This window comes from Schistocerca gregaria, chromosome X (assembly GCF_023897955.1).
Source record: "Schistocerca gregaria isolate iqSchGreg1 chromosome X, iqSchGreg1.2, whole genome shotgun sequence".
Lineage (NCBI taxonomy): Eukaryota > Metazoa > Arthropoda > Insecta > Orthoptera > Acrididae > Schistocerca > Schistocerca gregaria.
In genome coordinates this window covers 442741259-442761598 of record NC_064931.1, presented here as the reverse complement: position 1 = coordinate 442761598, position 20340 = coordinate 442741259, and the positions used below count along the sequence as shown (strand labels likewise).

Sequence of the window (20340 nt, the reverse complement as noted above, 5' to 3'; positions counted from 1 at the left end):
TCAGAGCTTACTCATTCATACTAGGGTCTCCTTGAGTGAACGCTCATGTCCTCTCAGCTATTCCCCTTCTGAAATGGGTTCTCCAAGAAGCAGAAGAGAACAGGGGAGACAAAAAACTCATTGACAAATAGTTTCTGTACCAAAGCTGAACATGAACAGGTTCAGAAGATATGTGGAGATGCTGAAACTGTTAGCCCAGGAAAGACTGATGCCCCTGTGGTCAGAAGACACAGCCTCCACCAAAAAGGTGACTTCAGCAGTGATGGAGCTATAGGTGAAGTATCCATCCATGTGGTGACACACAACATTCCACTCCCATCTGCCTTGGAACAGTTATTCTGGCAGTTGCTATAAAAGTGCACATTCCAAGTAACATTAAATTGAGTAACATTTATTTACCACTCAATGAAGCTCTGTTTGGAAATGCACTCTCTCACCTGATTTCACATCTACCCTAACTACTCCTACATGTAAGAAATTTTAATGCAAATATACGCCATGGGCATTGATGTCAACCAGGCCTAGTAGCACACAATTCAGCATTTTAGTGGTGTCATTCTACTTTGCTGACATCACAGGTATTGCTCAGTGGGATGTGATCAATGACTTTCAGTCGAGTAATGACCAATTCCACATCTGGAGCCATCTATCAGATTGAGCAGTTCCCAAAAGGTAACCACCACCCTGGATCCTCAGCAGAGGAAACTGGATGCTGTACAGCCAAGTGGCTGCTTTTGAACCGTGATACAGCATCCAGAAATTGGTGGACCACATTAAAAGCATATGCCATCAAGCAACTGATGTATCTATCCCAAAGTCCTGACTTCAAAGGCAAAACATTCCATGGTTGGTTGGTTGATTTGGGGGAGTGGACCTAACAGAGAGGTCATCGGTCTCATTGGGTTAGGGAAGAATGGGGAAGGAAGTCGGTCATACCCTTTCAAAGGAATCATCCAGGCATTTGCCAGAAATGATTTAGAGAAATCAACAGAAAACCTACATCAGGATAGCCGGATGTGGGTTTCAAACTGTCGTCCTCCTGAATGTTAGTCCAGTGTGCTAACCATTGTGCCACTTCACTCAGTAGATTCCATGATGAGACATGTGCCACTCAGCAATTAGGATCATGTGCACGGCTTTGTTGTGGTTCAAACACCAGCCATCTGCTGGGAACATCACAGCCTTTCAGGTCAATAGAGAAATGAGATTTAGATCAATGAAATAGCTCAAGAAAAGGGATGGCAACTATTTCTGAACTCAGTACTCTGTTACACCAGTTCTCCTAAGGTATGGGAAGCCACAACAGGATATTTGGCATATAACTGTTGTTATACCAATAACTGATGTACTGAAGCAAATAACTGTTCTTATATCAATAACTGTTGTACCAAAGCTGGGGTGTCTCCAGTACTGGAGACATTGTGTATGCAATGGCAAAGTCCAGTACCTCAGCTCAATCACTGCAACTGAAAACCAAGACCCAACTTTAAATCACCATCGGCTACTAAGGGAGAAGGGCAGTTGGAATTTCCTTTCCAACAGCTCCAAGAAAGGTAACTGCCCTTTTTTTATATGGGAACAGGATTGTGCATTACCTCATGCCAAGTGTGAAATAAGTACAGCATGTGGGAAAGCAAATGAGGTTTTCTCCCATCTGACAATAGTTTTTGACACACAGCATTCTGTGCTGAGAGTGTAGTTGTGATGTCACAGTCTGTTGTGCATTAATTTTGGAATTGTTAAGGAAAGTTTATGCTGTAAATACATAGTCAGTGCATAGAGTGCACCATGAAAGCACAATCTATAAAGTTGGTTCAAAATGAAACATACGTCTTTTTGATGTGTTATGTCCAGTAAGGAATGGAGATAGTAAGTAAACAGTAATGTGTATTTTATATAAAGAAAGCATTCCCTGCACCTATGTAGAAATAACTTTCAATCGGATTGAGTTATTCTGAAATTAATGATTTCAGTAAATATTGTAAAACCTCAGTATAGATATTTTGATATGTTGTATGTTATCGAAATTCATGAGGAAGTATGGTTTCAAAGCAATGTGCAGTTACTGCCAAATTAAGTCACAACGAGTTCTTTCAGAGCCCACATCTGACTATATCATGTTTTGTAGACTACAATGATACTTTTAATTGCAATTCAGTCAAGAAAAGATCACCAAATGTTAAAAGATTATCAAGCTACAGCACAGACTACAATGGAAATGCTATGTGTAATTTAGTTAGTTGGATGGAGCACATTTTGCTTCAGCTGAAAGCAGCCACTAGTGAATTAAGGGTGGCTGTCCCATTTGCTGTCTGCTCCATCTGACAAAATCTGCTCACTTTACTGGCCAGGGAAGAGTCTTGACAGTACAAGGATGCTATCACTGGTGTTAGTTTGCACTCTGCCTCAAAAACTCTGTTGTGTGTGATTTTTTTTATCATGCTAGATGGGGGACTTAGGAATTAAATCTACTCACCACCTGATTTCAGACTCTAAATCTGGTCGAGTAGCTGAAGCACTGTACACGTTATAAACAGTTTCTCATGAAATGCCAACTTATACTACTGCATGATGAGTGGATTCATTTTGTATTAACTTCACGCTTTCAAAAATGCACTGTAGGGCAAGCTCTGAAGTGGATTTTGCCAACATAACTTGTAACTCCCCTGCCAGTTTATAAAGCCATGGTGAGTGTGGCCTCTGACAGGAGAAATCTATTGTATTACTGCACAAACAACTGCTGTAAAGGACTTGATTATATTACATCTTTCTGAAGAGACTGTTTGTTAGTCTATCTAATGGTCTACAGATTGTGTTTCTTTTTATTGCATTCAGTTGCCACTCTACTACATCTAAATCTACTACATCTAAATCTAATTTTACATGGAAAATATCTCAAGGGGATTGCAGCTAGGGAGATAGTCGGACTCACTGCTTTTTTCAGTAATTTTCAGTTGACAATACCATCCAACTTACCCTTACAGAGTGGGATGGAGAGCATATTGTCGTAAATAACAACTTACATATGAAAGTACAGTGAAAAGCTTGGAAAGCCTGTTAAAAAACCTAAAAAGTAACATGAAGGTAAGCAATCCTCCTATCTCTTCATAATAAAATTTGACTGTTTGGAGACATTCCTGATTCACAGAGTGAGGCAGTTTTAGTACACTTCCTGAAACTAGAGAAGGCTTGCACCTTCCTCAGTAGTTATCACTGCATGGCACTCACTGGGTGTGTAGGAAAGATACTATAATGCATGGTCAACAGGTGGCTGACCTGGGATCTAGAATTGGAAGAACTACTTTACTTACTTCCAGTGTGAGTTGTTGAGGTATTGTTGGGCCATCGACAATCTCATCCTGATGGAGGCCACAACACAACAATATTTCCTGTGCAGACAGCATCTCATAGGTATATTATTTGATCTTGTAGAATTCGTGGATGTCCACTCAGTCACATTGTAAGTTCTCCATGATATTTTAGCAGAATCATTGCTTCTTCAAGTGATTCCTGATGACACAAAGAGTGATCAATGATGCAATAATGTTGGTGTTCAGGAAAGGACTAAACTTCATCCTGACTTCACCATCACTACTAATTGTGGACATTGTATACAGTGTGGAACAAGCCACCTACACTTTATCAGTTAACACAACTGAAGAAATATTCAGTGAAATTTGCCATGCACTCACCAGGGTCACACCACTGACAACAAATATTTCAATGGTGGAAAGAGTGCAATGGTGATAATGACTGTTCCATCTTAAGAGCTATACACACTGCCACATAGCATATATTAATTTTCAGTGCTTTTTTATAGAGGCATCTGCCATCCTCAAGATTCAGGAGGATAAACCAAGAATGGCAGCCACTGAAGCATATACAGGGTGTTCACTAATCTCCATGTCAGGAACCCCAGGTTAGTCGAACCTGTAGACAGTCAAGGCAGGCCGCATTCCCTGGCATGCTCACAGATATGGCATTCAACTTAGAGCTAGTTACAAGAAACACTCTGACAACCAATGGGGGTAGTTTGGTCCTTCCATTTTAAGGAAGATGACTAAAACTGTTGCCCTCCACAAGTTCAGAAATTGTCCTGTCTACCATGTTGTGATGAAAAGTTCTAGAAGGATTTATTTTTATACATCTAGTGGCCTAGTGGTGAAGCACATTTATGTTTTTGTTTATTCACCTGGCATTGTTTTTTCAATGGTGATGGACATTTTGGCATGCTGCTTTTTTTTTATAGTTTTGACTTTCTTTGGTATGATATAGCTGTCTTTTTGGTGCTCTCTAGAACTTACCATAACTGTTTTACTTAGCACTGGTTTGACAGTATTGGTTGCTTTGTAACTGCATTTACAGGAGCATGTATTTGTGGTTACGCTATTGGTCTGCATCTGTATTGACATGCAGACTTTCAACAGTGAACAGTTTCTTAATTACTGACACAAAGGATGTCATGAATATGGGCTGCTGCATCATCTTGTGTAACTTTCTTCCCTCAGTGTAGGGTACCTGCTTATTTATTTTAACCTCTTGCACCTTCTTTGCTTCTGGAATATTTTGCAGCTTCAGTTCCATTCTGCATGGTCACCACCACAACTGATATACAATTCTGAATTCCCATTTCATGCTAGGGTTGTGTGACCATATTACTGTCATTTAAAACAGCACAGGGGATTTGAGATATATGGCCACACTTTCAATTGGAAGAATCCTGCCTTAACATATTGCAGCACATTCTGTGAGTCAAAGTTTAGAATAAATGAATCAGTCTTTTGAAGCCCACCACTGAAGCATTTAATCATGTTTTATGCATCTATTACTCCTTCATCTGACCATTTTACCAGCAATTCCTTCATCTTTATATACATAACCGGTTTGAGTTAAGTGACTTACGTTTTTCTATCAAAACAGAAATTCCCATAGCTCCTTACATTTAAGCAGCTGGTCAGTTTTTTTAGCTGTGCTTCTTTCTAATTATATCATCAGATCTCTAGGCTGTTTCACTCATCTGAGTGATGTAATAACACACTCTAGTGCTTTCTGAATGCAGAAAGGACACTTTTTTTTCAAATGTCCCTTCATCCCATTTAATAATTATACATAAATATTGACACAGCTGTGCCCTGTTACAATTCAATGTTGTCATATATGCCTTTTAGATATGGCTATGTGTTTCAGTTGAAATTCTCCTAGGTTTGTATTTGGAGATTTCCAAGTTTTGGCTTTTCTTGTAAGTTGCAAAAATGTGTAGACATCAGTTCTAACTGGAATATTTTACACACATTGATCAGTCTCTCACCATTTCTGTTCATTTTTATGTGTGCTGGATATTCACCCATAATATTCTTAAACTTCTTTTCTTTTCCAACTTACACACTGAAGTTGCTGAGACATATTTGAATACTGTTTTTAGGTGTGTTGGAGATTTCAGATTCTAAAAAGGTCCATTTCAGCTTCTAAAAGACCCTAAACCTGATTTACTTTCTCCAGATTTCTTCTGTTATCATCATTTAAAGGCGCATGGCAATTTTTTAGGGTATATAGCTTTTATTCTAGCACTGTATTGTCAACATGCACATTCTTTCTTATTTCAACGTAAATTCTGTTATACTATCTACAATTTTTTTGCTTGCATAAAATTCTGTTCCAAACATTAGCATGTTTTCCATTATCCTTACTGCTGGTTTCTCTTTACAAATTCTGTAATTTTGTGGTTCAACTACATTCTTATCAAAGAATCTCATTTCCTGCACTGTTAAGATTTATATCATTTTTCTACAGAAATATTTTCAATTCCTTCTGTTTCTCAATCTTCTGAAAAGAATTTACATTTAATATTCCAAAGCAGTACTTCATTTTGAACTTAAACTTAGAGGGCTTCTCAGTACAGTCTCTCTCTTCATCACCGTACTTGTTAATATTATTCACAGCTGACGCAAATGGACAAGTACATGATGTGAATAATACTGCAAAGCAAGGGGGCATAGAACTATATGTACCACTCTGTCCACAGTTTATGGTATTCATTTATCACTTTAAAGTCTTTAATCTTCTTTTCATCATGGAAGACAGGACACACTACACCCCATACAGGAAGACTGCCTGAACAATTTACATAAACTTGGGAATCTGCTGAGGCATACTTCCTACATGTTGCCTATGCTTTACATTATGCATTGGTGTGCCCAAAATACAGACATTTAAAACAATGCATGGGTTTGTTATACACGGCAATGACATAGCACAGGTATGAGAAAAGATAAACACTGAATTTTCCCAAGTGCACCATTGAACTGTTTCATTATATTTAAACAATGGAAAATGTTGGCCGAAATCTCACTTTCTCACAGTCTTTTTGTTGTGTCTATCTGCAAATGGTTCAAATGGTTCTGAGCACTATGGGACTTAACATCTATGGTCATCAGTCCCCTAGAACTTAGAACTACTTAAACCTAACTAACCTGAGGACATCACACAACACCCAGTCATCACGAGGCAGAGAAAATCCCTGACCCCGCCGGGAATCAAACCCGGGAACCCGGGCGCGGGAAGCGAGAACGCTACCGCACGGCCACGAGCTGCGGACGTCTATCTGCAATTCAACAACTCACTATATCATGAGTATCAACTTTACTCTTCATAATTTCAATCCATTTAACTTTCTCTTGACAAATTTCTTTGCCCACTCCTCTTGAAACTCAGGTAAGCTGATGTGTGTGACACCATTGAATGTTACTAAACCTTTGCTGTAACTAAGGGTAGATTGCAGTTCATCAGTAATTCCATGCTTTTAGATGCCAATTGCACTGTAGCTGACACTATTGTTCCATCACAAAATGCCCAATCAATAATTCATATATAACTAGAATCCAGTCAGTAGGAAAGTTCACAGACTTGAGTATAGCAAACTATATAAGTATGTACGCAGAAGAACACAACCAAAAATGAAAATCAAAGAGCAGCACTTTATGCCTCGCCAGTGACAGCTGGCTGTCACTAAGGCAGTAAGGAAGTCTGAGCAAAATGACATCTGTTCATCTGTCAGTGACAAGATAATGTTTGAGGCACTACAGTATATTTGCTTTAAGGTGAAGCAAAGTTCAAACCCACTTCCGGCAATATAATAGTTTCTCACAATTTTCTTAAGAGTATAGCAGAGGTTCTTTTGGGAAAAAAAACTCTAACTCTTCCCCAACTCAGTTAGCATTCCATCTTTAATGCCCTATCTGACTATATAATATCAGGATGGGCAGTCAGGGATATCCAATTATGTTCAAAAAACATTATAGCAGTGTATTCAACATGGAGATTTATTACAAAAAATTACAATAGCGATTTCATATACTAATCAATATTGGCAACTACATCCAATTGTTTACAGAACGTAACATACACTTTTAGCTTCATATAACCTGTTACAGTTTTTATTACAAATCTGTTTGTAGAAGAAGATGGATATGTTGATTAGCAGTAGAGAAATATAGAATCTCACACTGACAAGTCCCCCCCCCCCCCCCCCCCCTCCCATGTACTAAGATAATTAACCATATAGTCTTTTTTTAATTCTACATTCCTCCACCTAATATATGGCATGCTACCTATATATAAAGGAGATACATCATGCATAGGGGATATGCAGCCAACAGGGACTTCTCAAAAAATCCAACCTTTTCGACTTGCACTTTAGCATCACTCAATATTGTTCTAGTCAACAGAGTATCTTGCTTAATTTCGCTACTTTTGCCAGCAACAGTCCGCCACTCTTCAACTAAACAATTAATCTTATGAAACACAAAACTAAACTTCCTCACAGTCAGGTTACAATACTTAAAAGACATTTTCCACACACAACTGATTAAGAACACTCTTAGAATCACATTCAGATCTGATTGCAGAATCAGTAAAATCTCCACCACGATAATTAAATTCCACATTAAATGGAATATCTGGAGATGCTACAGTGGAGCACACAGGCTTCCGACCATATAAATATTGGGCAAATCTACGAGTCCAATGATGTTGACAACGATAACGGTTTGTCGCATAATAACATCATGTCCACCTCTGATGAATCCTCTGACCTACAATCATATGTTGAAACCTCCATACACAACCTACTCCCTGCCGCCTCGATGTCAATGTATGGCACAATGGGTGATATAACTTCCTTTGAAACCTCATCTTCTATTTTAATTATTGAACACTGTGAAGATGACACATGCACCTCAGCATACACAAACCTTAAATGATTTCTCAATTCTTTAACATAAACAATATCTTCATAAGAAATAAATGATGCAAAACCATGATACTGAATACTAAATCCTGGAGCATTTTTAACACTAACGGTGACTCTCCTACCTTCAACAATTAATTTAAAAATATCAGCATACTGCAACCACTTTGACCAATAAAACTCATCAAACAAAATTACCTCATGCACATTTGAAATATAGCCACCAAAGCCAAATTTGGAACACAAAGTTCGACCCCATGAACTCATCATGAACAATGATTTTGTCAACAACAGTAAATTTATGAATGTTGATGGGACCAAATATATAGAGTAGTTTCTTTTGCAGAATGTGATTCCACCAAGAATCATAATACCAATTCACTAGTTCACCAGCCCAACCACAATACTGCCCATGATAAGGTCAAAGTCTACCACACTCCACATTCTTCCTATGGTAAACATCATGGAACTTCTCTCTCAATAAATTTCACACGTGTCCAGTTACTAACCATAAATGGGAGCATATAATCAGGCACAGATATTTTACATGCCCAATTATGAATTTGAACACAAAAATCTTAAATGACTGACAGAAATATTAGTCAAAGGATTTGCACCAGCTTTTTTATATACTTCAACCAATCTTGCAGTCTCTTACAGGACTGGAAATCCAAATGAACATCTTCACTAAAATTATATCTAATCATTTCAGATATATCATTGAAGGCTTGACCAGTAGCATATCTAATAAAAGAATGACAGTGAATACCTTCCTGCACTTTGCCAATCAACTTGAATACATCAAGAATGTCTGCTTTACCATCAAAAACTTCACCAATAGTAGCAGCAAAACATCTGGTACACTGGCTTTTATACTTCTTGGGAGGCAAATTTGCATTTAAAGAATACTAAAAAACATCAACAGGTCACGCCAGACCTTGCTGTGGCTGCAAAATATTTGGCTCCGATTCAGCAGCGATTTCAACAACCTCAAGGTTAGTTTGACCACCTTTGAACTGACTTAACCAGGTAACTTTAGGGGGATCCACAGCTAAATGTGAAGTGAACCACAGTTCAACTTGGCATTTTTAACATACACAACTCATTGCTGGAGGAGAAAGGAGACTCTACTGGAGGCGAAAGGTGTTGTAGTAACCACAACCAACAGCAGGAATGCCTTGGGCTGCGGATCGGAGCCGCGAGGCGGGAAAGCCGCCGGCGGTGGAGAACACACCACCGGGTAAACACAGTACGAGTCAGATGACAGACCAACGACAACTGACAACAACCGACCACGACCGACTATGAGTGACACAACTAGGAAGAGATAAACAGCGGAGGCTTGTGGAAACCACAACACCAAACATCGAACGTAAATCCACTCGGAACCAGAGCCAGGCAAATGTCAACAATGAGCAACGACCAGAATGCAGTACCGCTGAGATAGAAACGAAATCCAGAGTGAGTACCAGACTGGCTGGACTAGGGCAGAGCGGGCCCTTATATATGAAACTGGAGGGAGCGACTATTGGCCGCTGTCTGCACGTGGCTTAGCGGTGGTGCCCTCACTGCGCAGAATAGCCGCCGTGGAGGCAGAGCCCTCTATGAGCTGACCATGTCCATTTGTTATGCCGCGTGTTCGACTTCCGCGGCGGAAGGTACTAGAGGTGTAATAAGCCACAGAAAAAATCCTAGAAGGAACTTTGCATTGGAACCCAAAACTTAGTATTTGTAGTCTGACACTTATCAACTAAGCTATTGGCCTGTCTGTCAATGTGACATTAAACTCTAACCTTCTTTATATACTTTTTCTTTCTCTTTACAAGGAGAGATAAAATTTTACATAATGACATTCCATATTATTACACTGTCTACTTCTGACACACCACTGGGAGCTAATTTCTCCTTATGGATTCTGAACTACTTAGATCCCAAAAGGTGCTGGGATTTTATTTAATAATAATGGTGTACGGTGCAAGTCTTACAATTGGATGCCACTTTGGTGAATCGTGAGTCCCTGAGCCAACAGCACCCAGTGTTTCCATGTGGTCAACCACATATGTACTAACCAGACCCGACATTGCCTAACTTCAGTGAGTGGGTGAGAGCTGATAAATCTGTAGCGGCGCCACTGCATAAGGTAGTTTTAGTGTGAATTTGGAGCAGTATTTTGCAGCCATACTTGTAAATCAGGTGTGGGCTTGTTGATAATAGTTTTGTGCAAGATGATGTATGAAAGTATGGCAGGATGACACACGCACAAGAGCTGCCAAAATGGCTCGCTCAGTGGGACTGCGAGTAAATGTTGTCACAAACAGCCATCAAAACCAGCGCACTGGCTTAACTTAATGAGTGTCTGTACATGGCTTAAAGAAGTGAATTTGCAAAACATATGTGCACTGCCGAGTATACATTGGGGGCAGTCAGTGTCACAGCTCTCTTGGACGACAGTGCTGTGCTACACGGGTAGAAACATGAAACTTCCAATGAAGGACTGCAGTTTCAGTCTGTGGCTAGGCCACAGTTTGACCCTCTGATTTGGCAAGGGACTCACAACCAGCCAGTAGTGGGCCAGACCAGGTCTCCAGCAGCACAGTCAACTGCTGTAGAGAGGCAGGCGGGATGCCACAATCACAGCTACTGCAGAGGACATTTACCCACCAGCATCCACATTCTGCTGTTGTGGGGAGTGGGTCAGTGTGGTGCGAGTGCCACTTGAAATGGTAGGCCACCGCACAGCCGTCATAAAAGAGTTCACTACTGAGGTAGCATGCCTCAGTGCCACTGTCGCAACTGGGCCACAGGCAACAGGACTATGTCCTCAGCAAAACAGTGAGACTAAACTGTTGAGTGAGTGGGACAACAGACACCTCTATCATCTGAGGCAAAGGAAAACATAATGTTTACAGACTGTCGCAGTATCTCTCTGCAGCCGTGAGCTGCCCTGTGCTCTGCCCTATGGCCTCCGCTACAGCATCCCTTTACTCTGGCGACTTCATTTGATGTCACAGTAACTGGTGTTATCTTTGCAGTACAGCGTTCGGATCCACCGCCTACATAATCTGTAAGAGCTATTCGGATAAAGCAGTCACAAGGTGTAGCGAGTGATGAACAGTTTTGTTTTGCAATGTGGAAAAGGCATGGGAGTTGTACAGTTACATATGTTTTTTTATCAGTGTGTTGGCTATTAAGAAAAGGGTGCTGAGAAGCATTTCAGAATTGTTTTGTTGTGAACATAAGTGAAATTGTAGTACGTGGAACCTGTTGTTGTTTTACAGTCTCGTGGGGGTAGGAATCATAATTCTTTGGTACCTGTAGGACACAACCATTGTAATTTGTTGGGTTATTCTGCACCTTATAATAAGTCTGCGGCACTAGTGTGTTACATTTGTTGCCGTTTCAGCCATAGTGTGAATCAATGTTTTCAGTTTAAGCAGTATCACATAGAAATTAGGGTTGTTTTGGTCTATGTTGTATCTGTGTGGTTTAGTATAATAGGTGTGAGGAGTAGTGGCGTGACCAGGCTGAGAAATTTTTCTTTTTGTGGTTGTGCAGTTTGTGATTTGTGATTTTGAAGCCTAAAAGCAGTACAATGGCAGAGTCAGGGATGCAAGGCATGTCATAAACCGAGGTGGTGCAGATTTTACTGGAAAAGGTAGCTCAGTTAACAGTGGATAATACACATTTGAGTTATCAGTTAGCAGTGAGGGGTAACCAGTGATCATTGCCTCAAATGCAATAGCAGGAGATAGATCGGGCTGCCACAAGGTTGATTGTGCCATTTTCGGTAATTTGAGGATGTGCATTCTTTCGTAGAGGATCTAGAGATGTAGACTGTGATGAATGGTTGGACCGATAATCAGTTGTTGCACATGGATAAGTAGTTGCTGTTAGTGGGAGAAGTTAAAATGTATGTTAAGTGTTCTGAGGCTTTGAAAAAGGTGACAGTGTTTGAGCCATTGAAGGAAAGGTTGTTCCAGAGACATATGAAACAGAATAGCACATGGTACTTTTGGGAGAGGTTGAGTACGATGTTAAAGAGGCAAGGGGAAACAGCAGAGAAATTCACATATAGGATAAGAGAGATGAACAAGCACACTTATGAACTGGAACCAAGTCATAAGGCAAATAAGGTTCTGGTACAAGAGGCCAAGCAGAGGGCACAGAATGTCTTTTGGAAGGGGTTGCTGACGAATATGTCTAGAAATGTGCATGCAGGAACACTGAGGGATTTGTGTTCTGCTAGATGGCAATTCAGTATGAGGAAACAGACATAGTAATGGGGCTATGTGATAAGCAGACAGTGTTTTTGACTAGCATAAGGAGTTACAAGTGTGGTCGTATGGGACGTGTGCAGAAGCAGTGTTGCAAGCCACCAGGGCATACGGGTAGAAGTGATAACCAGCAATGTGGAGGATGGAGGGGAGGATGTGGTAATGTTAAGCAGTTGTTAAATGGCAGAGGAAGCTCAAGGTTCACCTATGGGATTTCCCATTTAATTTCAATGCTACAAGTACATATGTGTAGGAAGCATGTTCAGTGGTAGGATTTACAGGAACCTGGAAATTTAAGTTTCTGTTGGAGACAGCAGCACATGCATTCATGACTAGTAAGAGCCTAGTAGGTCAACAGAAGTTGAACCCACCACGTTATAAGTTGCATGGAGTGGGGGATGGGAAGGTCACACCGTTGGGGACAATGCACGTGGATTTTCGAATAGGGAAGGTTTAATTTGACCAGTGCATGGAGGTTATACCAATTGAGAGCAAAGACTATGACATGATCCTTGGGATAGCTTTCTTGTTTCAGCATCATACCAAAACTGACTGTGGACAGAAAACTGTGGAGCTTATTGGAATGTTATTTCAGCTAGAGGAAACCATTGTCAATGTGAAACTGTCATAAGGGGTGTTAAAAGTAATGAACAAACCAACTGAACAATGTACATTAACATTAAGGCTCAATTCGCATGATTTTGTGTCTAGTGGCAGCAGGAAGCCATTTTGGGTGAATGTGGAGTCACATCAAACTGTAGGTATGGCGTGTGTTGTCGAACCATTAGAAGAAAATGGCATCTTGGATCCATTAGGTTGTTTTGTGAAATGTAGTATTGTACTTGTATAAGAGGGGAATGTTGGGTGAGTAGTGCCTGTGAACAGGGGTAATTATAGTGTTATGACCGAGCGAGGTGGCACAGTGGTTAGCACACTGGACTCGCATTCGGGAGGACGACGGTTCAATCCCGTCTCCGGCCATCCTGATTTAGGTTTTCCGTGATTTCCCTAAATCGTTTCAGGCAAATGCCGGGATGGTTCCTTTGAAAGGGCACAGCCGATTTCCTTACAAAATCCTTCCCTAACCCGAGCTTGCGCTCCGTCTCTAATGACCTCGTTGTCGACGGGACGTTAAACACTAACCACCACACCACATATAGTGTTATGGAAGTGAATCTTAGGAAAGGGATATTGATAGCAAATTTAAATGTTCCTGATGAGGAGGATTGGTCCATAATGGGTGCCCACAGTGGACAACCATGAACCACAGATAGAACTGCATTACGTAAGAAAATTGAGCATTTGAAAGAGTTGAGAAGGTGTGGATGGAAGAGTTGTTATGGGAATTTGAGAATTTGTTTTGTCCGCAAGGGCCAGTGCCAGCAACTTCAAAAGTTCAGCATAGAATGCCAACAGAGGACGAAGCACCAGTTTACTGTAAACCCTATTGTATTCCAAGGTGTCTGCAATCAACAGTGGAGGAGTTAATTAACAAGCAGCTAGCTGTCAGTGTAATAGAACATAGGAATAGTACTTTGGGAGCTGGGATCATGGTTGTGCCAAAAATGTCTATGGATGGGACAAGGGAATACATGTTCTGCTGTGACTATCATCATCTCAACAGCAAGACAGTAACAGATGTGCACCCCATTCAAAATGTATCTGAGATTTTGGAACACTCCAGACATTGCCAGTACTTTTTGACCATGGATCTGATGAGCGCTTATCATCAGTTATACGTGGCTCCAGAAGATTATCCGAAAACTGCATTCTCCATGCCTGTAAGCTACTACCAATATAGGATGCCATTCGGTCTAAGGAATGCTCCCGCAATGTTTCAGATACTGTTGCACAGTCTGTTGATGGATTTGAAATCACGGCAGTGTCTCGTATACCTAGATGACATCATAGTATTTTCAAGTAGCATGGAACAACATGAGTAGCATCTAACAAAAGTGTTTCAGGTGTTATGAGCAACATGTTTGACATTGTGACTGGAGAAGTGTCATTTTGCATCAGAGAAGGTGAGATATTTGGGCCACATTATTAGTACAAATGGAGCTTGGATGAATCTGAGGCTGGCAAGGCACTATGGGATTTTCCAGAAACATACACAATTAAAGCAGTTGAGTCCTTTCTTGGGATTTTGAATTTCTATAGAAAATTTGGGAAGGGATTTGCTGACATAGCACAGCTGTTGACACAGTTGTTATGAAAAGGTGTGAAATTTGAGTAGGCGGGAAGTGCCAGGAAGCATTTGACAAGTTAAAGGAAGTGTTGACATCGAGTCCGGTTTTTGTTTCACCAGATTTTGAGAAAGAGACTATTCTGGCATGAGACACATCTAATCAGGCAGGAAGTTGATGGGAAGAAGCATCCAGTGGCCTATGCATCAAGACAATTGAATACACTGCAAAGGAATTACTCAATGACAGAGAGGAAAATGCTTAGTGTGGTTTATGGCTCTACGTATTTTAAGTGTTATTTGTACAGGAAAAAATTTCATGTGGTAACAGACAATGTCACTTTGAAGTTGTCACTCAGACTAAAAGACACATTTAACAGACTTGCAAGGTGGGCTTTAAAGCTTAGTGATTTCAACTACGAAGTTATACACAAGCCAGGGAAAAAAATACAGTAATACGGACACACTAAGTAGAAAAGTGGCAATAGTGAAAGCCTGGGTTACAATCTTGCAATATGGTAGAAAATGCAGGACGCTGATGGTGATTGTGAGCAGTACCAGACACAGCCACAGTTTAGCACATATGACAGTCTTCTGTGCAGAGAAATGAGGATAGCACCACGAGTAGTAATGCCAGCAAAGTTGAAGGAGGAAATATTAAGGGCAGTCATGTTGTCTGTAGGTTGACGAACAGGAGATTGGTGGTGAGGTACTGGTGGATGGGAAGGAGAAATGACATAGACCAGCATGTGAGGAGTAGTATATAGTGTGTGCAATGAGCCGATTTGAGTCATAAGCAGGTACAACTGCAGAGATTGACAGAAGCATCAAGCCCATTATCTGTGTTGGGGATTGATGTCATGGAACCGTTCAGTCAAACACCAGCAGGGAACAGATTCGTTCTAACGTTAATGGAACATTTTTTGAGGTATGTAGAAATGGCGGTCATGCCAAATCAACAAGCTGCAATGGTCACACAGGTGTTGGTGAACAACTGGATTCTGAAGTTGGGTGTACCCAAAATGATAATTACTGACCATGGCACCAATTTTATGTCAGGTCTATTGAAGGAACTTTGTCAGTTGCTGAACATAAAGAAGTTGAGGATGAGTGCACTGCATCTGCAGGCAAATGGGATGATGGAATGTGTGCATGCCATTATTGGTAAGATGCTCAAATACTATGTAAACTCACATTAAGACTAGGAGGAATATCTGGGATATGTTGCCTGCACCTACAACTCAAAAGTACACACAAATATGGGGTTGTTTCCAGATGAGATAATATATGGATAGAAAATGCCATCTCCATTTGACCTGATAAAGGTAGGAAACGGAAGAAATGGGGAATCAGAGTGCGAGTTTGCAAGAACAGTTTAAGAAATATGGAAATGGGTGCAAAAGGCAAATACAAGAGCTTTGGAAAAGCAGGAGGAGGCACTGAGATGAATGGCGAGTTTATCTCAGAGCAGAGTGGGGCAATGGGTGATGCTGTCCAGCCCATATACACTGAAAAATGAGACCAAGTAATTCACCACCAGGTATCAAGGGGCATGTCATGTAGAAGAAACCAGCTCACCTGAAATGTTAAACTTCAAGTGCCCACCAGAATGACAATTGTGCATCTGGGCATATGTGGCTATTTAAGGATTGTCCAGATGTAAATCCCACTATTTCACAAAGGAAAAAAGGGAAGGAAAAAAAATGATAGAGGAAGGTAGGAACAGAAAGATGTGATTGGGGTAGAGAATGAGGTGCCATACATGTTGTGTGCTAGGGAGTAGTAGAAAGCATGTGCAATTTTTTATATTAGGTAGTAGTGAATGACTGTTCCATATAATTGTAATTTAGTTATGTTGTTTGATTTTATGTAGAGCCTGCTAGGGGCAGCAGTCTTTTGAAAAGGCAGGAAGGTTGCTGGTGATCCCTGTCCTCAAGTTACTGAAAATGGAAATCTTGGCAGTGATGCATCTCATCATCCTTGTTGGGATGGATGCCTTGCAGGTCCAGCACTTGGAACGTGGAGCACTGTACACGAGACAGGAGGATGTGATGGTGACAAGTCACCAGTGGGTGTAAGGCTTAGTATTGAACACATGAGAGTTATGGAATGAAGTGAGAATATTGGAGGAGACATTTGATGAGCTTAAGTAGGTTCAGAAAATAAAAGGACTGCTCAGGGAAGTAGCAGGGGAATGTGGGAAATTGCCTCAGGCTTATTGGAATGCTACATAAATGTGTTTTGAAGACAGTATTTTGAACGGCAGATGAAAGTGATGTTAGGGATCTAAACAGCATATAGGAAACTATAAATAAATTGGCAGAGGAGAGTAAAGCAACAGATGTGTAGCACATGGCAGGTAGAGAGTTTGGAAGGGGAACTCCTGAACAACATGTGGTTATTTCATAAGTTGGCACAAAATGTGGTGGACTATGCTTAAACATTATAAAACATGAATCAAAATCTAGGAGCCTTACAGGGATGCTTGTAAGTGATGGCTATCATGATTGCACTGATGAGACTTTTGCAGGGAGTAGCTCACAGTGTTTGAGATGTGCAGGGAGTAGTGATGAACCTGCAGAAAGCTTTGCATTACACCTTGCATGGGCAGCTGAGTGCTAATTTGTTAATTCCGGGCTGGTGATTGCTGGCATTATGTAATGCACAGAAAGAACTGCCACTGGGGTTAAGTTTGGTAATGGAACCTAGAAAGCAAAACGTACCATTTTACTATCACATTGCATCTGTGGTAGCAAAAACTGACGAAGCACAACTATGTATTGTGGTTTGATTCCCAGGAATGGGGAAGCATGCAAAATTCTAGTGCTATACCATCCATTCACTTTCAGTAAAGTTGGGTACTTTGAGGAAGTTCATGAAGGTGAGGATTGAGGGGATTACACTAATCTTGGCAAATCGTAGCAGGTAAACTAAAATTTCAAGGGCAGAATTTCAAAACTGCTATAGAGGAAGGATAACTGTGTGTCCATCTAAAGAGATAAACACTGATCCAAATGCAGGAGTGGTGCAATTATTTCTAGCCAGACAAAAGGAGATAGTTTGCCCAGGGGGTATAGTGAAACTCAAGCTGAGTCTGCAGCGAGTTGGGTTGCATTGGGTTCACCCCATCTGCGAAAGTCTGGAGGTAGTAGCAAGATGCTTTGAGCATGGTGATTTGCAGAAGCTACACACATAGAACTCAGAGGAAATGGAATACTGATTAATGGGACTGTGTGCAATATAATAGGACCAACTTTTCATCTAGCAGCATCAGTTTCAAAGGTCACACAATTGAACATCACACAGCTGCAGCTGTACTGGCTGGCGGCAATGTTAGGATTTTTGTCTCAATGAAATACAGTATAACCTTTTTGAATCAGCCTTTGGAGCCGAGCCTGATGCAGTTCATGGAGCAACAAGGGCACATCTCAGTTGAGCAGCTGATGCAGCATGTCACGCGTTACAGAGCAGGACAACAGCTGGTAACAATCCTTCTGAGTGCCAACGTGCCAAATGCCATAGTGGCCCTGGCCCTGTTATGTGTTGCTTTTATTCTTATAAAGTGAAAATCCAGCAAACCAAGGGAACCATATGTGGTAAAAATCTCGGTGGATTGGATGCCAAGGGCTGGAGAGGAAAGGGAACTCCAAAATTCTTGGTGCCTAGTGCTTAAGTAACAGTGTAACAGTAGGATCCATGTGCGTGTGGGCAAAACAAAACACCTGGGGTACCACAAATAATATATGTTATTATGAACACTTGAAGAAGACGTGTAATAGATTAGAGAAACACATGCAACCGAGTCTTCCCACAGGGGGAAAGTACTGTAGTGGCATCACCGCATAAGGTAGTTTTAGTGTGAATTTGCAGCGGTAGATTGTAGCCGTACCTGTAAGTAAGGCACAGGTTGTTGTTGTTAACTTTTTACAACATGGAGTATCAAAGTATGTCACGCTAACATGGGCGCACGAGTTGCCAAAATGGTGTACTCAGCAGGACTGCGAGCAACTTTTGCTACAAACCATCATGAAAACCAGTGCACTGGTGCTAACCTAATATATGGCAGTACATGACTAGAAGAGGTGGATTCTCAAAACATATGTGCACTGACGAGTATAAATGGGGGCAGTCAAGTAATACCAGTGTCTTAGTGTCACAGCTCTGTTGCACAATGGTGCTGTGCTATGCAGATGGCCACAAGATGCTTCCAATGGAGGATCACAATACCAGTCAGTGGCAGGGAAATGGTACGAGCTTCTGAGTTCGCAAGGGACTAAGAGCAGCAGGACAGACCAGGTCTTCCAGCAGCGTGGTCAACTCCTGCCCAGAGGCATGGGGGTCGCATCGTGGCTGCTGCAAAACACATCTGCCTTCACACTTAAGGGGAGTGGGTTGGTGTGATGCAAGTGCCACTTGTCATCGGAGGTCAGAGCACAGTTATCATTGGACAGTTTGCTGTCGGGGTAGTGCACCTCGCCGCAGCTGTTGCAACTGGGACATGGGCGACAGGGCTCTGTCCTCAGCAAAGCAAAGGGACCAAACTGCCAAGTGAGCGGAATTTGATATGAGCAGGACAACAGACACCCATATAACCTGAGGCAAAGAAAAATAACATGTTTACAGGTTGCCACAGTCTCTCTGCAGCCTTGTCCTGCCATGTGCCCTGCCCCGCAGCTTCCACTCCAGCATCCCCATGCCACTGGTGACTTCAAATCCAATGTGACAAGGCCTCTGGCTCTGGGGCCCTACAGAAACATAGAGTCTGACATATCTGAATAAACCATAACAAATAGGGTGATGCAAGTTAGTGTGAGACTGCTTGTTCCCCATTCTCTGAAATGCACAATATATCACCACCATGTCTAATAATGGTTGCTGAAGTGGGTACAGAAAGTAATATACAGAACTGGGAAAGCTGAACAGCTCCCAGCTTAGTAATGTATCCATGAAGTGTCAACTCAATAATGTCTAAGTGAGATTCCTAAAGTTTATGCCCTAGCGCCCCTTAGGGACCACGGTTAACTTGAAAAATGTTCATATGTTCAGATGTGTGTGAATTCCTAAGGGACCAAACTGCTGAGGCCATCCGTCCCTAGACTTACACACTACTTAAACTAACTTTAACTTATGCTAAGACCAACACACACACCCATGCTCGAGGGAGGACTCAAACCTCTGGCAGGAGAGGCCACGTTATCAGTGACCTATAACCACACAGCCACTCCACGCAGAATTGACAAATTCTTATGATTCCAGTAGATTTTCATGTAAAGTTGTCTTTGGTGACTGATGATAGATACATCACTGTAACCTGTTCCATAAAATTTTGGGTGTGTAGCTGCAAGAATTTCACTTCTTCTTTTGATATTTTGGCTGTATACTGTACTGCCATATTCAGAGTGAGTCACCTCGGCTCACTCTGAAGATGGCTGGACAGTATACAGATGAAATATCATTAGAAAAACTGAAATTCATAGGCTGCATACCCAAAATTTTATGGAACAATCATTGTGTTGTGAGAATATGAAGATACACATCATTATAACCTATTTCACATACAGTCTGTCAGGCACAAATCTCTGGCATTGTTGTACAATATTACAAGAGGTTGCAGACTGGATTACAAGTTGGCAGCA

The 20340-nt window shown here is 41.2% G+C and overlaps 1 protein-coding gene across 5 annotated transcripts in view; it reads right to left on the bottom strand.

Annotated features, from left to right (window-relative positions):
* The window catches only part of LOC126298959 (uncharacterized), a 152211-nt gene that overhangs the window by 96936 nt on the left and 34935 nt on the right, over positions 1-20340 (bottom strand). Inside the window, exon 2 of one of the 5 annotated variants that reach the window (XM_049990581.1) lies at positions 3312-3510. The exons of the other annotated variants lie outside the window; for them this stretch is intronic. Coding sequence (XP_049846538.1) covers positions 3312-3409 — 98 coding nt within the window. The 5' untranslated portion in view covers positions 3410-3510. The remainder of the gene's footprint in view (positions 1-3311; positions 3511-20340) is intronic. 5 annotated transcript variants of the gene reach the window in all.